Below are 19,936 nucleotides of genomic sequence, written 5' to 3' on the forward strand. Positions count from 1 at the left end.
GATTCAGATTACCATCTGGATTCATTTCCTTTGCCCAATGCAGCTTTTCTTCTACCTATCTCCTTTGTGTTATTATTGTCAAACATATTACATTTATATATGTTGCAGGCCCAATAATATGTGTGTGTATATATATGTATATAATATTTATGTATATGTATACATATATATGAATTACTTCATACAGTTGATTTAAAAAAATTTTTAATTTATTTTTGGCTACGCTGGGTCTTTTGTTGCTGCATGCAGGCTTTCTCTAGTTGCAGCGAGCGGGGGCTACTCTTCGTTGCAGTGCGCAGGCTTCTCATTGCGGTGGCTTCTCTTGTTGCGGAGCATGGGTTCTAGGTGTGCGGGCTTCAGTAGTTGTGGCTCGCGGGCTCTAGAGCACAGGCTCAGTAGTTGTGGCGTACGGGCTTAGTTGCTCCACGGCATGTGGGATCTTCCCAGACCAGGGCTCAAACCCGTGTCCCCTGCATTGGAAGGCGGATTCTTTACCACTGGACCACCAGGGAAGTCCTGGGAACTTTTCATCCATTATTTATTTGAATATATTAAAATGCACCTTTCCTCTTTTCTGTTACATTTATTACAGGTGTGTGCTTAATGGTGTCCAACATTTCTCTGATGCTCTTTTCATTTTTCTTCCTTGTGTTTTCTTCCTTTGTTCTTCAGATTGCATGATCTCTATCACGTTATCTTTAAGTTTTCTAGTACATTTTTTTCTGCCCAGTTCACATCTACAGTTGAGTTACTCTAGTGAAATTTTCATTTAATACTTTTCAACTCCAGAATTTCCATCTAGTGATATTAAATAACTTCTGTCTCTTCACTGATTCTTTATTTGATATGACATTGTGATCATACCTTCATTTACTTTAAGCATGGGTTCCTTTGTTTATTGAACATATTTATAATGGCTACTTTGAAGTCTTTGTTAAATCTGGTTGCTTTCTCACAGGCAGTTTCTGTTGTCTGTTTGGTTTGGGCTTTGGTGTTTTTGGTTTATGGGTTATATTTTCCTATTTCTTCACCTGTCTCTTGTTTGTGGAAAGTAGATATTTTAAATAGTTGTTGTAACTCTGGTACTTTTGTCTACTCCTTCTCCCCAGGCTTGTTATTGTTATTTGCTTTCTTGTTTAGTGACTGGCTAGATTAATGAAGTGAAATCTATCTCCCCCATAGTGTAAATCTCTGATGTTGCTCCTTGGGGTATAGACTTTGCTATTACCACAGTTACCCTTGGATGACAGTGGTTTTGACAGGGCTGTCTTTGAGTGTCTCTTTACCTGACCACACCAAGCTGTTAGGATCCACTGATTGTGACTGATGGCACTATTGTTTTCAGTAATGCTGTGGGGTTACACTGCTTCACAGACTAATGAAATCAAGTCAATGTCTGAGGTTTGTTCTGACAATAGGAAGGGCTCCCCAAGTATCTTTCTCTGATCCTTTCTGACAAACTAGCCAGCATACAGTTTAGCATTTATCTCCAATGAATTTTTCAATCTTCTCCCAATAGCCTTTCACCAAAATTTCCACTGTTTTTGTGAATGTCCTTACCCTTGAACTTCTTCACACTCTGTTGCAAATGAAGGCAGTTCCTTTGGAGAGGGCTCTGGAGGGGATTGGGCAGCAGTCCTAGGTTTCAACTTGCCTCTCGTGGCATGGAACTCCTGCCCTATGAGCCAAGGCAAAGACAGTTGGAACCCCAGTATTCTCAGCAGTGCCACACCCAAGGTACAGCCTACAATTCTTGTGTGGCTACTAGGCAGAAGAAAATTTCCATTCCTTCGTTGCATTTGCCTGAGCAACGGTAGCTGGGGGCAGAATGAGAAATGCTGATGTTCTACTCCCAGGAAGATAGTTATCTGACTGGGAACAGGGCTTGAGTGGTGAGGAAGTTTGTGTCCTTGGCTGTACTAGTTTGCAATGGAATCTTTTTCTCACTAGGATTGGATGGACAAGGAATGGTGCAGGTTAGATTAAGATACTGCAGACTTTCACAGTTCTTAATAAGTTTTAGTAGATTTACAAATGTTTCTTCATTTGCTCTATGTTTTTATATATAATTTTACCAGTTTCAATGGGGAGCATGTCGGTGGAGCTCCTCATGCTGTCATACCAGAAGTGGAATTCCCTGATCAATTCTTTACAGTTCTAACCATGGACCATGTAAGTTGCTATTTCTCTCTCCTTTGTGAACATTTCATTTGTCTGAATCTTCCCAGAAAGCAGCCCTAAGAGCCTGCCCCACATCCCCATAAAAATCCCCATTTTCACTTTCTAGTGAGAGTTGGAGTCAAACAGCACACTGTACCTCCTATGTGCCTATCTATTCTCCAAATAATGTTCAACATTCCTATGTGTTCAGTGTTTTGTTCAGAGCAGCTATAGGGTAGAAATGGAATCCCTAGATGGAGGCATTTACCAGCCTTTTTCATACTCTTGGGTAGAGAAAAAGAGCAAATGGATCCATTTGATGACATATGGGCAAAGTCTGTACTTCTGAACAGACCTATTTTTCCAGGTAGACTGGATTTGATGTTGACTAGTCTCAGTCAGACATAAATAGTAGATTACTGTAGATTTCAGAATTGGAGGAGATCTTATCCAACTTATGTCTAAATATAATTAAGGCTGATATATTTCCACCAAGCAGACTACTCTGTAGCCACTAAAAAGCATTTAATAAATAATTTTTCATTAGAAGTTATAATTCTTATATATTGTGAAATGGTGATTAACAGTGATGAACTTGGGGTTTTAAGAAATTTTAAAATATTGTTCATATCCCATTTTCTAAGCTAGATATTTTTCCTTTACAGAGGAATGAGGATGTAGAAATTCACTATTATTGATAATTCATTCAGCAGGCATGTAGCATGCAGTGCTCATGTATACACTATTTCTTTTAATTTGTAAACTGATTATTTTGTTTATTTCCAGACGTGCTTATCTAAGAAATCCCATAGCATGCAGGAAGATTTCTCTGAATCAAAAGGATTCTTTAAAGATCTGTAGATAGTCTGGTTTGGAAGCATTAATTTCCTTACTTCCCATACCATAGGCTTCTACCCCTGGCCAATGTACTTACTATTAGACCCCTTCCTGTAATGTAATTCTTTTTCTTTTTTTTTTAAATTTATATTATTGAAGTATAGTTGATTTACAATGTTGTGTTAATTTCTGTTGTACAGCAAAGTGATTCAGTTATACAGATATATATTCTTTTTCATATTCTTTTCCATTATGGTTTATTACAGGATATTGAATATAGTTCCCTGTGCTATACAGTAGTCCCTTGTTGTTTATCCATTCTATATATAATAGTTTAATTCAATTCTTTATTTCTTACCTTTTACTCAAAAATGTTTCCTTCAATTTTACTTATAATATGTGGTTTGTTGTTTCAGGAATTGGTGACATTCAGGGATGTGGTCATCAGCTTCTCTGAGGAGGAATGGGAGTATCTGGATTCTGCTCAGAGGGACTTGTACTGGGATGTGATGATGGAAAATTACAGCAACTTGGTCTCACTGGGTAAATTTAGCTGTTTACATAATTTAGAATATGTTCTATAGAATATCAGTTGACATTCAGTGAACTCAAAGCTATCTTTTAAGAAACTAGATGAATTTCTTCTCCCAGTTTCCAAAGGCATGGATTGAGCATGGTGTTGGAGATGACAGCTCCATTAAGCATCTTCCTCATTCTTCATGTAATTTCTATGAAGTCCCTTCTCAGTCTCTTATAATTTCTTATAATTTCTACCTTCATTTATTTTTGGCTGTGTTGGGTCTTTGTTGCTGCGTGTAGGCTTTCTCTAGTTGCGGTGAGTGGGGACTACTTTTCAGTGCAGTGCGCATGCTTCCCATTGCTGTGGCTTCTCTTATTGCGGAGCACGGGCTCTAGGCACGCAGGCTTCAGTAGTTGTGGCACGAGGGCTCAGTAGTTGTGGCTTACAGGCTGTAGAGCGCAGGCTCAGTAGTTGTGGCACATGGGTTTAGTTGCTCCGTGGCATGTGGGATCTTCCCAGAACAGGGCTCGAACCCGTGTCTCCTGCATTGGCAGGTGGATTCTTAACCACTGCGCCACTAGGGAAGTCCTTGGATTTGACTTCTAGGATACATACACTGTATCCTTTGAGATATCTATTATATTGTGTTTGAGCCCAGAATTGCTAAAATTTCTTTATTACTTTCTTACCCACCTTCTGGGAGAACAGCTAAGATACTGTGTCCTGAGTTGTTATGATTATTAAAAGAATTTGTATAATTTATATTGTTACATTGGCAAATAGAAGTCATATTCATTGCCTGACACAAGTGTTGTCTTACACCTGCTATGGGGTTAAAGAACTTTGCATTTAACGTTAAGTCAGTATTCCAGCAAGGACCTTTTAATGTTTTAGAAAGCTCCTTGTTTTCCTCTCAGCTCACATAGTTCTTGCCTTGTACCAGGCCCTGATTTAAGCCCTTTTAATATACTGAGTTATTTAATTCTACAACCCTATGGCATAAATACTACTTGCATTATTGTTCTTTGAAGAGATTGCTAAGACAAAGAGTATTTAGGCTACCCCTCCAGGGTTACATAGCTAGTGTCAGAAGCAGGTTTTCTTACCCAAGCAGTCTGGCACCACAGTTGATATTCTTAGCTGTTACAACATACTGCCTCTCAAGGCAAAGAGATAGCATGGGTTTAAATAAAAGAAGACACTTCTTTACCTATCTGGTAAAGTATTTATACAGCTAGCCATTAACAATCAAAGACTATGATGGGCTAAAGTATACTAAACCAATGAAAATCAACAAATCCATAATGATACATAAATAAGAGGTCAGAAAATGTATACTCTCTTTATACTTTGTAATTCTATGGTCACTCTAAGGTGAATGTTCTTTCAATCTTCTCATATTTCTCTTCTCTGAAGTCTTTCATTTCAATCTCATTTATTAAAAACTTAACCAATTCTCAAAAGTGTTTTTTAGAATTGGTTCTGATTCTTATATATTTCTGTATATTATGTTACATTTCTTTGTTGTAAGCAGGGTGTTCCATTTCTAAGCCAGTTTTGACTACCTTATTAGTGGAAGGGAAGTTGCCCTGGAGGGTTACAAGGGATGTGACAAGTAAACAGGGCTATGTGAGTGAGGACTTGATGAAGCAAGGAAAGCCATCACCATAGTAAAAAGCCCAGCCTGTCCAAGAGGAGGTTGGCCCCTGTGATGTTTTGGGGAAACTCCCTTTAAACCCCTATGGGAAAAAAGCCTGATACTTGGGGAAGAAAATTAAGATCTTTCCCAATTCGACCAACATTTCCTCTAGTTCCTCTTGTATTTAGACTTACATAAATGTCTTCACTGACAAAAAAATCTTGGTCATTTATATAATCAACACTTAATCAGTGTCTACAGTAAGATAGTTATTGTGTTAGCCCTATAAGTACAATGGTAAGAAAGACCAATACAGATCTTAATGTCATGGAACTAACATACTAGTAAGTGAGATATATAATAAATAGGTAAATAGATGATTAGAAGATATATCATGGATAGTGATATGTGCTATGAAGAAAAGTAAGCAAAATAAAGGGATGAAGAATGATGGAACTAATTCAGATATTATGGTCAGAAAGGGATCTCTGTGGTCCTATTTTAGCATTCTATGAGTATACAGTTCCTCATCAACAATTCACTTAATGCTTTTTACAGTTGAAAACCTTCATTTAAATCAGTGTTGTACTAAGTCCAACATTCCTTCTAATACATTTAATTAGTTACCCTCATGCTACTTGATAAACTTGAAATCTAATGGAAAAGGCAGCAAGTGTTTGATTATACTCTTTATATGATTGTAACTAATTAGCCACCTCAAATGGTGCACTTGAAATTTTCTGACCTCTTATTTATGTATCATTATGGATTTGTTGATTTTCATTGGTTTAGTATACTTTAGCCCATCACAGTCTTTGATTGTTGATGCCTAGCTGTATAAATACTAATTCCTTATGGATTTTTGTGTACCTTTGACTTGATTCTTTATTCTTTGAATTTACTAATGCTTTCTGAAGCTTTCCCAGGCTCACCCTATACCCTCCCTATCCCAGACCAAACACCTGAATTGGTTAAAAGTGAGTTCTTCTGGTCTTCCATGTTTTATGTGTTTTGTTCCTTTTTAAAAAATTAATACTAGCTATAAATTTTTAGTTGTTTAGTTAATGTTTAGTACACAAAGTACTTTTCACCCTCTTTTGATTCTTGTATTCTTGTCAAAATGGTGGTCTCCTTCGATGATTTCTGTGTCTTTTTGTTATGATTCATTAATATTATAAAACATTCTTGCTTCTGTCACAACAGTCAAGGGCACATCTTCTACCTTCCCTGCTCCAGGTCATGACTCAGATATTTACTTTAGGAGCCCTGGTTCATTACCTGGTTTATTGCCACAACCTGGGCAATAGGCATGCTTATGATTTTTTGTTTCATGGGAGGTAAGTCTTTGACAATTTTATCTCTTTCTAGAAAATTGTTCTTTTTTCAACTTTTATGGCTTCTGGGGTTTTCAGTATTTATTTACCTAGAAAATAATTCATAAGTCAACATTTTCAAATTGATTGGCATACGAGTCTTATAACATTTAAAAAATACCCTCTGTGATGGTTCTTTCACTTGTCATTTACTTTTTTTTTAAAATAGATCTTTATTAGAGTATAATTGCTTCACAATACTGTGTTAGTTTCTGTTGTACACCAAAGTGAATCAGCCATATGCATACATATGTCCCCATATTCCCTCCCTCTTGAGCCTCCCTCCCATCCTCCCTATCCCACCCCTCTAGGTCATCGCAAAGCACAGAGCTGATCTCTCTGTGCTATGCTGCTGCTTCCCACTAGCTAACTACTTTACATTCTGTAGTGTATATATGTCGATGCTACTCTCTCACTTTGCCCCAGCTTCCCCCTCCCACCCCGTGTCCTCAAGTCCATTCTCTATGTCTCCATCTTTATTCCTGCCCTGCAACTAGGTTCATCAATACCATTTTTTTTTTTTTTAGATTCCATATATATGTGTTAGAATACGGTATTTGTTTTTCTCTTTCTGACTTACTTCACTCTGTATGACAGACTCTAGGTCCATCCACCTCACTACAAATAACTCAATTTCGTTTCTTTTTATGGCTGAGTAATATTCCATTGTATATATGTGCCACATCTTCTTTATCCATTCGTTTGTCGATGGACATTTAGGTTGGTTCCATATCCTGGCTATTGTAAATAGTGCTGCAACGAACGTTGTGGTACATGTCTCTTTTTGAATTATGCTTTTCTCAGGGTATATGCCTAGTAGTGGGATTGCTGGGTCATATGGTAGTTCTATTTTTAGTTTTTTAAGGAACCTCCATACTGTTTTCCATAGTGGTTGTTTCAATTTACATTCCCACCAACAGTGCAGGAGGGTTCTCGTTTCACCAAACCCTTTCCAGCATTTATTGTTTCTAGATTGTTTGAGAATAGCCATTCTGACTGGCATGAGGTGATACCTCATTGTAGTTTTTTTTTTTTTTTAAAGCAATCCCTCCAGGACATTCTTTTTTTTTTTATTAATTAATTAATTTTTTTAAAAAAATTTTTGGCTGTGTTGGGTCTTCGTTTCTGTGCGAGGGCTTTCTCTAGCTGCGGCAAGCGGGGGCCACTCTTCATCGCGGTGCGCGGGCCTCTCACTATCGCGGCCTCTCTTGTTGCGGAGCACGGGCTCCAGACATGCAGGCTCAGTAATTGTGGCTCACGGGCCCAGTTGCTCCACGGCATGTGGGATCTTCCCAGACCAGGGCTCGAACCCACATTCCCCGCATTGGCAGGCAGACTCTCAACCACTGCGCCACCAGGGAAGCCCTCATTGTAGTTTTGATTTGCATTTCTCTAATAATTAGTGATGTTGAGCAGCTTTTCATGTGCCTCTTGGCCATCTGTATGTCTTCCTTGGTGAAATGTCTATTTAGGTCTTCCATCCATTTTTTAATTGGATTGTTTGTTTTTTTGATATTGAGTTCCGTGAGCTGTTTGTATATTTTGGAGATTAATCCTTTGTCTGTTGTTTCATTTGCAAATATTTTCTCCTATTATGAGGGTTGTCTTTGTGTCTTGTTTATGGTTTCCTTTGCTGTGCAAAAGCTTTTAAGTTTAATTAAGTCCCATTTGTTTATTTTTGTTTTTATTTCAGTTACTCTAGGAGGTGGGACAAAAAAGATCTTGCTGTGGTTTGTGTCAAAGAGTGTTTTTCGTATGTTTTCCTCTAAGAGTTTTATAGTGTCTGGTCTTACATTTAGGTCTTTAATCCATTTGGAGTTTATTTTTGTGTATGGTGTTAGGGAGTGTTCTAATTTCATTCTTTTACATGTAGCTGTCCAGTTTTCCCAGCACCACTTATTGAAGAGGCTGTCCTTTCTCCATTGTATGTTCTTTCCTCCCTTGTTGTAAATTAGATGACAGTATATGCGTGGGTTTATCTCTGGGCATTCTATCCTGTTCCATTGATCTATTTTTCTGTTTTTGTGCCAGTACCATACTGTCTTGATTACTGTAGCTTTGTGGTATAGTTTGAAGTCAGGGAGCCTGATTCCTCCAGCTCTGTTTTTCTTTCTCAAGATTGCTTTGGCTATTCGGGTCTTTTGTGTTTCCTTACGAATTGTAAAATTTTTTGTTCTTATTCTGTGAGGAATACCACTAGGAGTTTGATGGGGATTGCATTGAATCTGTAGATTGCTTTGGGTAGTATAGTCATTTTCACAGTATTGATTCTTCCAATCCAAGAACATGGTATATTTCTCCAACTGTTTATGTCATCTTTGATTTCTTTCACTTTTTATATTTGTTGATTATATTCTTTATATGTTCTCTAACTCATCACATTCTGATTCTATATTTATTGAATTCTCCTCTCAACTTTTCTTTAGGTCACTTTGTTCGTTTCTGTCTTCTTGAGTGGAATGTATACATTGGTTTTCATTCTTTCATTTTTATCAATATAAGTGTTTAAATCCTTACTTTCTATGTGACTAATATTGAGTTTCATAGATTTTTAATGTGCAATATTTTCAACGCCACCATTCCCTGAAAGTTTTGTAATTTCAGTTACATTTCCACAATAACTAAACAGTTATTTGATAGAAAGTTTCTTCATTTCTAAGTGGAAGTACTTTTAGTTTACTGATACTGGCATTCATTTATGATTTTATTGTTTCAGTCAAATAATGGTGTTTGCATTATTTCACCTTAATTATACATAATTCAGTCACAGGAAATTATTTTTGCCTTTTATCATGCAATGTATATCAGTCACTTTGGATTTTCCTTAGGTTGTTCCCTCATCTGATTGCCAATCTCCAGCTAGGTCCAAGAGATCTTTTGTTACAAAGTGCCTTACACTCTTGCCCACCTCCACCACCTTTTACATACCATTCTGTTACCAAATTCTCCTTTTCAGCCACATGTTTACTCAGAATTGCATAAGCTTTAAAATATGGGAAATACCTATTATAATATCTAAAACATTCTGATACTTTTTTAGGCAATATAGCAGTGGTTAGCTTTGAGAATAGAAAAATGGAAAGGAATACCTGGGAAAGAGCATAAAGGAAAACATTTAAATATAGACTAGGATTTCAGGAGGATAGATGAATAATAGTGAAAATGTTACTGAAGAGAGGTAAATAAAACACCATCTTTATTGGGATGAAGAAACTCATGGTTTTGCATAGGAGGAAATTAACAGCAGTGATGGAGACAGTATGCGTAGGTGGAGAGGCAATTGGAAAACAATCATTTATAAACACTATTATATATATGAATGTATCTTACTATATTATAAATTTCATGTATATAAATTTATATATATAAAATCACTGTAGTGTAGTGTGAGGTTTTAAAGGTATGGAGATTCTTATAGTTATGTAATTATTTTGATAATTGTGTTCTCCAGTGACTTATTTTTGTAATATTGGCTTTTATTCTCACATTGCTTTCAACCAGTGATTTGCTTTTCCTGTAATTGTAAACTACTATGACCTTGGGGCTTGCTATTCAGTGGCACATAGAAGAATGATTTTATATTTCCTTTTGGAGTTTAATAAGGAAATAAACAGTATGATAACAGAGAAAATTACAGATTACACAATTGAAAAAATGGGTATGAGGGTAAGGAACTAGATATTGGAATAGAGACATAGATATGAACTTACTTAGAGTCAGCTAGTACATCATTTCAGAGGGTGGTAACTTTTAGACCTGGACAACGAAAAGGAGGTAGTATATAAGTATTCCATTTCTGAGAAATGAAATATCTTGTGGGTATCTCTAAATGATAGGAGATGTGGTTTGATGCAGAAGGTGAAAATGATTAGGGGATAATGGATTAAAATATTGTTTTACAAGCAGCACCCTGTTATCGATGGTAAAGTATTGGGATTATATTGTAAAAGAAAAAAAGAAAACTATCAGAAAACTGTTAGTATGTATCGATAATCAAATTTTGATCTGTATTTGCAGTATCTCTACAAGATACTGATGACTAAATTCCACATCTATAGGTGTTGATTCAGTTTATCTGGATTAGTTCATGAACATCAGTACTTGACAAGCTTACTAGGTGATGATCAACACCAAAATTTCAGACCCACTGACTTAATCCATTTCTCTTAGCACAAACCTCACAACCTTATGTTATACTCTTATCATTCTCTGAGTTCTCTTTACCTTTCCTCAAACTTCATAACAGTATTTTAATCATTCACTTATACTGTGAATTATTTTCAGTTTTTCTCCTGTGCACTTCATAACTATTTTATCTTCGTGACACATGAAAAAAGAAATTGTTTTTTCCCTTTCTTTCAGACTTGGAATCCAAGTATGACAAAAAGACTTTATCTACAGAGAAGGACATTATTGAAAAAAATGATTCTCAGTGGGAAGTAATAGAAAGTAGTAAATTAGTTGGCCTTGAGAACTCCATTGTCAGAAATGATTGGCAAAGCAAAAGGAAGATTGAAGTACAAAGACCTGAAGTGGGATATTTCAGTCAAATGAAAATCATCTCTGAAAAAGTGCCCAATTACAAAAATCATAAATCTCTTACATTACATCAGAGAATTCATGATAGTGAGAAGCCCTGTAAGGAATATGGGAAGGTCCTTAGTTGTGACTTAAACTTTGATGAATATGAGAAAATATATACTAGTGAGAAAACCTCTGAATGTAGTAGATATTGGAAAACCTTTGGAGTAGATGACCCACATGTCCTACAACTGAATATTCATACTGGTGTGAAACCTTGTAAATGTATGGAATGTGGGAATGCATTTAGTTTTTATGAAGACCGTAGTGTACACTGTGATGATCAGAAGTGCTATAAATGTAAGCAATATGGAAGGATTTTTAGAAGAATTGAAAAAATCACTCCACTTCAAAGAATTCATGATGGTGAGAAACCCTATGAATGCACTTTCTGTAGGAAATCGTTTAGAGTGCATGCACAACTTACTAGACATCAGAAAATCCATACTGATGAGAAACCTTACAAATGTATGGAATGTGGCAAGGACTTTAGATTTCATTCACAACTGACTGAACATCAGAGAATTCATACTGGTGAGAAGCCATACAAATGTATACAATGTGAGAAGGTCTTTAGAATTAGTTCACAGCTTACTGAACATCAGAGAATTCATACTGGTGAGAAACCTTATGCATGTAAAGAATGTGGGAAGACTTTTGGAGTCTGTCGAGAACTTGCTCGACATCAGAGAATTCATAGTGGTAAGAAACCCTATGAATGCAAAGCATGTGGAAAGGTCTTTAGAAACAGTTCATCCCTGACTAGACATCAGAGAATTCATACTGGTGAGAAACCATATAAATGTAAGGAATGTGGGAAAGCTTTTGGAGTAGGTAGTGAACTTACTCGACATCAGAGAATTCACAGTGGTCAGAAACCTTATGAATGTAAAGCGTGTGGAAAGTTCTTTAGACTTACTTCAGCCCTTATTCAACATCAGAGAATTCATAGTGGTGAGAAACCTTATGAATGTAAGGTATGTGGGAAGGCCTTTAGACACAGTTCGGCCCTTACTGAACATCAGAGAATTCATACTGGAGAGAAACCTTATGAATGCAAGGCATGTGGGAAGGCCTTTAGACATAGTTCATCCTTTACAAAACATCAGAGAATTCATAATAGTAAGAAACCCTATGAATGTAAGGAATGTGGGAATGCCTTTAGAGTGGGCAGGCAACTTACTTGATATTGAACAAGTTGTACTGGTGAGAAGACTTTTGAATGAAAGACATATATAAAGCCATTTGTTTCTGAGTTTCATTGGAAAAATCTGTGTATTTAAGTAGAAGTTATCGCAGAGATTCTACCTCTCTTAAATCTATTTCCAGACTTTATGGCCACTCTAAAACTAGAATTATTCATTCATAAGTGATATATACTTTCAGCTTTGTTCAATATCACCAAATATTTCTCCTTTTTATATCAATTAACGTTCTGAATATCTGTTTATGTAGGATGATGCCTATCAATCCATTTCTTAAATGCATGGGAAATGTATTTCCCTAATTATTAATTATTTGAGTTATTTTCATATGAGTTTCTTGTCCAGGGATGTTTTGCTTACAGTTACTTTTGGTGTTTGTGTTTTTGTTCTTTTGCCTATTTATCGTTTTTGGCTTAGTGATTTGTAATATTGCTCAAATATATCTTTTGCATTCTAATTTTTTGCTTGTTTTATATGGCATACTTACCTTCTCCAGAGAGTTAGAACCCCCAGATACTATGTGGTTTTAAAGTTTTGTGGTCCTGCAAGGTGTTTGTGTAGATTTGTTTTGTTTTGTTTTCTCTTGATTTTGTTCTAATGGTAGATGTTTTAACTTTTCCATTGTCATCAAATGTTTGAATTCTTTTTGAATTTCTATTTTGTTTTGACACAACAGATTTCCCTAAATACCTTTTGCAACACAATTCCTTTAAGGAGGCTTTTCACCTCTAGGCAGTACCAGTCAGCATCCAAATGAAATGAGCATTTTAAATATTTCATAAAATATTCTAACCCAATCTTATCAGTCTCTTAAATTTGTTAGGCAGCTTTAAAAGTAGGAGAAAATCTACAGCTATTGCAATGATTATAAGCTGGTCACTAAAATTAAGAGGGTTTACAACGCTGCTATTACCATGGCTTCAATTGGGTTTTGTATCTATTTATAATTTTCCTTTTTATTCCGTTCAGTGTTGTCTTACTGTGTTTTGGCAGTTGGAAAATCAGTAGACCTTTGATTTTAGCAATCTTCCCTGACTCAGGAAAAACAAAGAGACAACAAAAAAAAATGAGACAGTTAATAAGGTTGCAAATCTTGGCTACTCATCACCTCTTTCTTACGACAGTTGACCTGGTTATATAATCAAAGTGATCGAAAGCCACTGGTTATTAATTTTTATAAGAAAATTTACCTATTATATTTACATACATTTACATCACTGTCATTCATTAGATTTTAATTTTTGAGATTGGTGTCTTGCCCAGTTTTGCATGATCAGCAGTAGTAAGTAAGGTGTTTTCTCATTGGGTATACTGAGCTATGTTTTCTTTACATATTCCTTATTAGTAATTTTTTTAAGTTAGCAGTTATTAAAAGTATGTAAGTGATAGATCATTCATGTCCTACAGAGTAAAAGAATAGGTCTCTGTTGTTACCCTTTTTATTAGGATACTTGCTGTTTCATATCTTTGAAATAGTTCAATTGTATTATAATTATTAATGTTGTTATTAATAGCTCACTCTACTTACTGAGCTGTCATGTGACCACACTGCTGATTTGCTCTTCTATCCTACTCTACCTGGTTATTCTGAGTTACCATCAATGCTGATTAATTTCCCTCGTCTTGCATAGTACTCCAGAGCTACTTGCCCTACACTTCTTTGTGTGTTTTTAATATTTTTTGCTTGCTCGAACAAATTAAAACAATGAGCTATCCAAACCTTATATATGGACTTAAAATTAATGACAGAAATAAAATAACCATGTGGCTTGACACTTATTTTTTGAATCATTAATGAATAAATGAAAAAAAATACAACACATCCACAACATTTTTCTTTGAATTTTGTTATGAACTCCTGTCATTTCACAGACTGCTAATCTGATAAACCAAAATGTAACTTTTGGTACTTTTTCTGGTACTTTTCCTTGGTGCTCAAATTGATAAAATTTATTCCTTTCCATTTTCATTTGCTCCTTTATCCTTTCCACATTTTCCCTAGCCTACTTGGAAGCTTTGGGTTCTTTCCCCAAATACAAGGGGATGTTCCAGACCTATCCTGTTTATTGCTGTCCTGACCATGAAATTAGCTACTGCAAAGAAGGGATTCTGGTTCAATTTAATGGTGAAGAATTCTAATTAATAAATTTAAAGGGAATGAGGGAAATAGGAAATCACCATAATAATAGTGGTAATTATATACAAAATCCATTGATGGATGGTAAGAGTTGAAGGTGAAAGTATAAGGAAAAAATGGGATATTAGAATTGTCTCAAAGTATCTCTCCCAAGTATTTAATTACAAAGATAAGACATTGCACACACCCCTTTAACCAAATAATCACCAACAGTGAGACATTGGCATCAAGGTGATGCACTAAGAAGGGCAAACGCTTGGGTAGTATTCTCACCAAAACATGCATAACTATTTTCTAATAATGAGGGAACTGCAGGCAAACCCAAAATGAATACCCTTTTGTAAAATAACTTGCCCAATACTCCAAAAGTTCATAACTTTTCTAGGTCATAAAAGGCAAGGGAACTAAATACAATGCTGGATTGTGGATTCAATTTTTGGAAAATTAGCAGAGAAAACTTGATGAAATTCAATCAAACCTGTCATTTGATTGATAGTATTGTTCCCAATGTTAATGTCCTGGTTTTGATCATTATACTACAGTAGTGTAAAATGTTAGTATTAGGCAAACTGGGAGAAGGGCATATGGAAGCTCTGTAGTCCTCTTGCAATTCTTTTTTTTTTTTTTTCTTGCAATTCTTAAGAATAGAATTTTTTTTTTTTAATACTCTGTTTCCAGTCAAAATGGGAATAATAGAGGCAGGATTTACCTTCCTGCCTAAAATAACAAAACGCTAGATAAAATATGAGAAATAAAGGTTTTCAGACATTGGACACCAGGCAACACAATGGTGATGCCTAAGAAAGTATAAACAAATGTGATCCATACACTTGACCCAGCTTACTGCCTAGAGAGCATTTCCACATCTCAGCACTGTGAGGGGGAATACAAGGGGAGCTTTGTAATCTCCCTAAGTAGACAAGATGGAGCTGAGAGTCCAGGGAGGCAGTGATGGCTAGAGTCTGCAGGGCAGAGTATTGAGCCAAGTTCTAATCAGTGCATGGGATCAAGGAAACCACGTGAGGACAGCAAAAGAAATGCTTAAGAGCACAGGTAATCCTTGGAGCTCACACAGAGCCAGGGATAGTTTGTGTCCCCATCAGCAAGAGTGGTAAACCTCATAATTTATAGGGCACTGGTTAGATTACTCAAAAAGCTATTGCCTCAGTAGAGAGGCGAGTTAGCACTAGATTAAGGCTTTCCTAGTCCCACCTAGCAGAGCTTAAAGCAGATCTTGAACAAACTGTTTCCAGGTAACATAAGTATATTACAGAACAAAGTTTGAGTATATTTATAGAAATGCAAAAATACCAAGCACATTGAAGGTAACTTTCATAATGTCTGTAGTAAAGAAATTTTACCAGAAGTGTAAATAAGCAGGCATACATGACTATAATGCGAAAAATCAATAGAAACACAACCAGAACTAGAAATGACAAAAATAGACTTTGTATTTGATAATAGATACTGACAATACAAAAGTCATAACTATATTCTACATATCCAACAAGGAAGAGAGATTGATCATGTTAAGTACCAATGTGGAAAATATTTAAAAGACCCAAACAAATCTAGAGGTAAAAACAACAATGTCTGAGACATAAAAATACAGTTGCTAGGATTAATAGATTAAACATTGCAAAAGCAAGCATTAGTAAACTTGAAGACATAGCAATAAAAACTATATAAATTGAAACAGAGAAAAACAGACTGAGAAAATATGAGTATCAGAGAGCTGTACGACAACTTCAACTAGCCTAATTACGTGTAATTGAGATCCCTAGAAGAGAGGAAAAAGAATGGGCAGGGCACGAAAAAATAATTGAAGAAATAATGGCTGAGGGACTTCCCTGGTGGTGCAGTGGTTAAGAATCCGCCTGCCAATGCAGGGGAGACGGGTTCAAGCCCTGGTCCGGGAAGATCCCACATGCTGTGGAGCAACTAAGCCCATGCACCAGAACTACTGAGCCTGCGCTTTGGAACCTGTGAGCCACAACTACTGAGCCCACATGCCATAACTACTGAAGCCCATGCACCCTAGAGCCCATGCTCTGAAACGAGAAGCCACTGCAACGAGAAGTCCACACACCACAATGAAGAGCAGCCCCCGGTCACCACAACTAGAGAAAGCCCACGTGCAGCAACGAAGACCCAATGCAGCCAAAAATAAATCAATAAATTAATTAATTTTTAAAAATAATGGCTGAAAACTTTCCAAATTTCATGAAAATTATAAACCCACAGGTCCATGAAGTTCAACCTATCCCAATCACAAGAAACATGGGGGACAGGGGGTATTACTCCAAGGGAATCATAACGAAATTGATTAAAATCCATGCCAAAGAGAAAATCTTAGAAGCAGGGAGGGGGAGAAATATCCTGTATGTGCAAAAGAGCAAAGATAAGAAACCATACTTCTGGACATGATGGAGTAAACACATTTTGCCCTATTACTCTCCACTTATTAGACTTAAAATCCATGGAAAAAATACATGAAATAAACTTAAGAAGAATCTGAAAGTTGGAGTAATGAAGGCCCAACTCTATTGACCTTGGGATTCAAGTAACAACCCAGCCCAGTGGTGAGTTCCCTGGCGGAAGACTGGGTGTTTTGTTGTTTTTGTCTTCCCATATATTCCTATCTGAGCACCAGAGACTTGAAATTAGAAATACCACCAGGTGCAAACAACTACCAAAACACCAAACAATAACAAAAAAAAATAAAACACCCAAGGTATGCTTGCTTTTCCTATACAAAGGGCTGAGAAGGTTGCTGCCCTGCAGAACAATACCCTGTTGACAATGCCAACTCTACATTAGCTGAACACTTTAAAAATGCCAATCTTTCACACTATTATGCACAACAGCTAGCAGCACCATCCTCCCTTCTTGCCAGTAAGCATCTGCAGAGGCCTTGTGTGTTCACAGCCTAAGATCCCAGCCCAGCAGTAATGCCTCTTCTCCCAAGCAATGGGCATATGCAGATGCTGTGTGTGTGAGCAGAGACCTGACTGCCATCCTGGCCCATCAATAATGGGCATCTATAAAGATCGTGTATGTGAGTAGAGCATTGACTGCCAACCTAGCCCAAGAACCATGAAGCACACCTCATTTCCTGGCTGGCAGACGCATTAAGAGGGTGTAAGTACAACTGGGGCATTGACTACTGTTGCGACTTGGCACTTACTGGGTGGTGTTCCTCCCCTTACTATCTGACAGGCATTTACAGGGGCAATATGTGAATTATCACTCCAATGAAGCAGTAACAAAGGTCCTTTCCCTTTCCAGCCAGTGGGGGCTCCAAATACTATGTGTGTAAACAGAGCCATGATTAAATTCCAGCTTATCAACAAGTAACAAGATTTACATAGGAACCAGAGTGTCTTAAGATTATAACCCAAATCATTGGGGTACAGTCAAAACTTACTCATCCTAGCAAGAACAAGGAATATTCAACTTGAATGAAAAAAGACCAAAACAAAACAAAAAAAAAACCGAGATGACAAAAATGTTGGAATTATAAGGATTTTAAAGTTACTATATAAAAATGCCCAAATAAACATGGAATGCACATAAAAACAGAGCTCCAAAATACATGAAGCAAAAATTGACGATTTCACAATAGGTAGAGCCTTCAAAGTCAGTTTCAATATCAGCTAGAACAACTAGGTAGTTGGGCAACAAGAAAATAGAAGACTTGAACAAACTATGAATCACTTAAATAATAGGCATCAATAGAAACTCCACCCAATAAGAGCAAAATACACGTTGTTCTCAAGCATATACATGTAAAACATTCTCCAGGATAAAACACACTGAGACATGAAACAAATCTTAATAAATTTAAAAGGATTAAAGTCATACAAAGTATATACTTCAGTCACATGATATTAAATTAGAAATCCAAGAAATTTGAGAAATTCACAGATATTTGGAAATTAAACACATTACTAATTAACCCTAAGGGTCAAACAAAAAAATAAGGAAAATTAGAAAAATATTTTCAGATGAAAATGAACCTAATGAGATGCATATAAAGCAGCACATAGAGGTAAATTTATAGCTGTAAATGCTTATATTTTAAAAAAGAAAAGAGAAAAAAAAATCTCAAATCAGTAACCTAACTTTGCAGCTTAAGAAGCTAGGAGGAAAAACCTAAAACAAGAAGGAAGAAGGAAATAATAAGGAATAGATGAGAAATAAATGGAAGAGACAATAGAAAAAATATATAAATGAAACCAAAATTTGTTTCTTTAAAAGATCAACAAGGGACTTCCCAGGTGATCCAGCGGTTTAGACTCTGTGCAGGGGGCACGGGTTTGATCCCTGGTTGGGGAACTAAGATCCCACATGCCACATGGCGCAGTCAAAAATTTTTTAAAAATCAAGTAAAAGATCAACAAAATGACAAATATTTGGCTAAAACCACAATGAAAATAAAAAGGGAGAAGGTACTAAAATCCAGAATGAAAAAGAGGGCTTAACTACCAACCTCACAGAAATATAAAGTATAATAAGGAAATGCTATGAATACCTGTATCCCAGCAAATTAGATGACTTACAAAAAAAATTCCAAAAAAGACAAAATCTACCAAAACACACAAAAATGGATAATCTGAATATGTCCATATTTGTTAGAGAAAATGAATAACAACCTTCAAGACAGAAAGCATCAGGCACAGATGATTTCACTGGTGAATTCTACAAATGTCTAAGGTAGAAATACTAATTATCTGTGATCTATTCCAGAAAATAGAATGATGTCCTAACTCATTCTATGAGGCTGTCATTACCCTAATACCAAAATCAGATAAAGACATTGTAAGGAAGGAAAATTACATACCAATATCTCTCATGAATATAAAAGCAAACATCCTCAACAAATTATTAGAAAATCAAATCCAACAAATGTAGAAAAGTAATTACATACCACAGACAAGTGGGATTTCTCCCATGCTTGCAAGACTGGCGCAACATTTCAAAATCAAGTAATTAATCATATCAGTAGGCTAAAGAAGAAAAATCATACGATCATATCAATAGATGCAGAAAAAGCATATGAAAAGATTCCATACTCATTCATTATTAAAACCCTCTCAGGAAACTGGAAATAGAGGAAACTTCTTCAATTTGATAAGAACATCTACCAAAAACTAACAGGTAACATCATATTTAATGGTGAGGAACTAAAGGCTTTCCCTCTAAGAGCAGGAACAAGGGAAGGATATCTGCTCTCACCACTCATATTCAATATTGTACTGGAAGTCCTAGCTAATGCAACAAGAAAAAGAAACCGTATACAGATTGGGAAGTAAGAAATAAAGCTATTTGCAGATGACATGGTTGAATGTGTAAAAATCCTGAAGGATGATCAAAAAACTCATGGGACTAATAAGTATAGCCAAGGTTGCAAAACATAAGGTTAATGTACAAAAGTCAAGTACTTTCCTATATACACCAGCAATGAAAAATTGGAATTTGAAA

The 19,936-nt window shown here is 36.1% G+C and overlaps 1 protein-coding gene across 5 annotated transcripts in view; it reads left to right on the plus strand.

The window, feature by feature from the left end:
• The window catches only part of LOC137753368 (zinc finger protein 260), a 49,307-nt gene that overhangs the window by 5,214 nt on the left and 24,157 nt on the right, over positions 1 to 19,936 (plus strand). For 4 of the 5 annotated variants that reach the window (XM_068528544.1, XM_068528542.1, XM_068528541.1 and 1 more), the window contains 3 exons: positions 2,079 to 2,172; positions 3,414 to 3,540; positions 10,892 to 12,517. In XM_068528544.1, coding sequence (XP_068384645.1) covers positions 2,079 to 2,172; positions 3,414 to 3,540; positions 10,892 to 12,297 — 1,627 coding nt within the window. In that variant the 3' untranslated portion in view covers positions 12,298 to 12,517. Of the gene's footprint in view, positions 1 to 2,078; positions 2,173 to 3,413; positions 3,541 to 10,891; positions 12,518 to 19,936 lie in introns of those variants that run through there. The other variant, XM_068528547.1, reaches the window with a different exon arrangement.

The sequence above is a fragment of the Eschrichtius robustus genome, chromosome 19, assembly GCF_028021215.1.
Source record: "Eschrichtius robustus isolate mEscRob2 chromosome 19, mEscRob2.pri, whole genome shotgun sequence".
Classification (NCBI taxonomy): Eukaryota; Metazoa; Chordata; class Mammalia; order Artiodactyla; family Eschrichtiidae; genus Eschrichtius; species Eschrichtius robustus.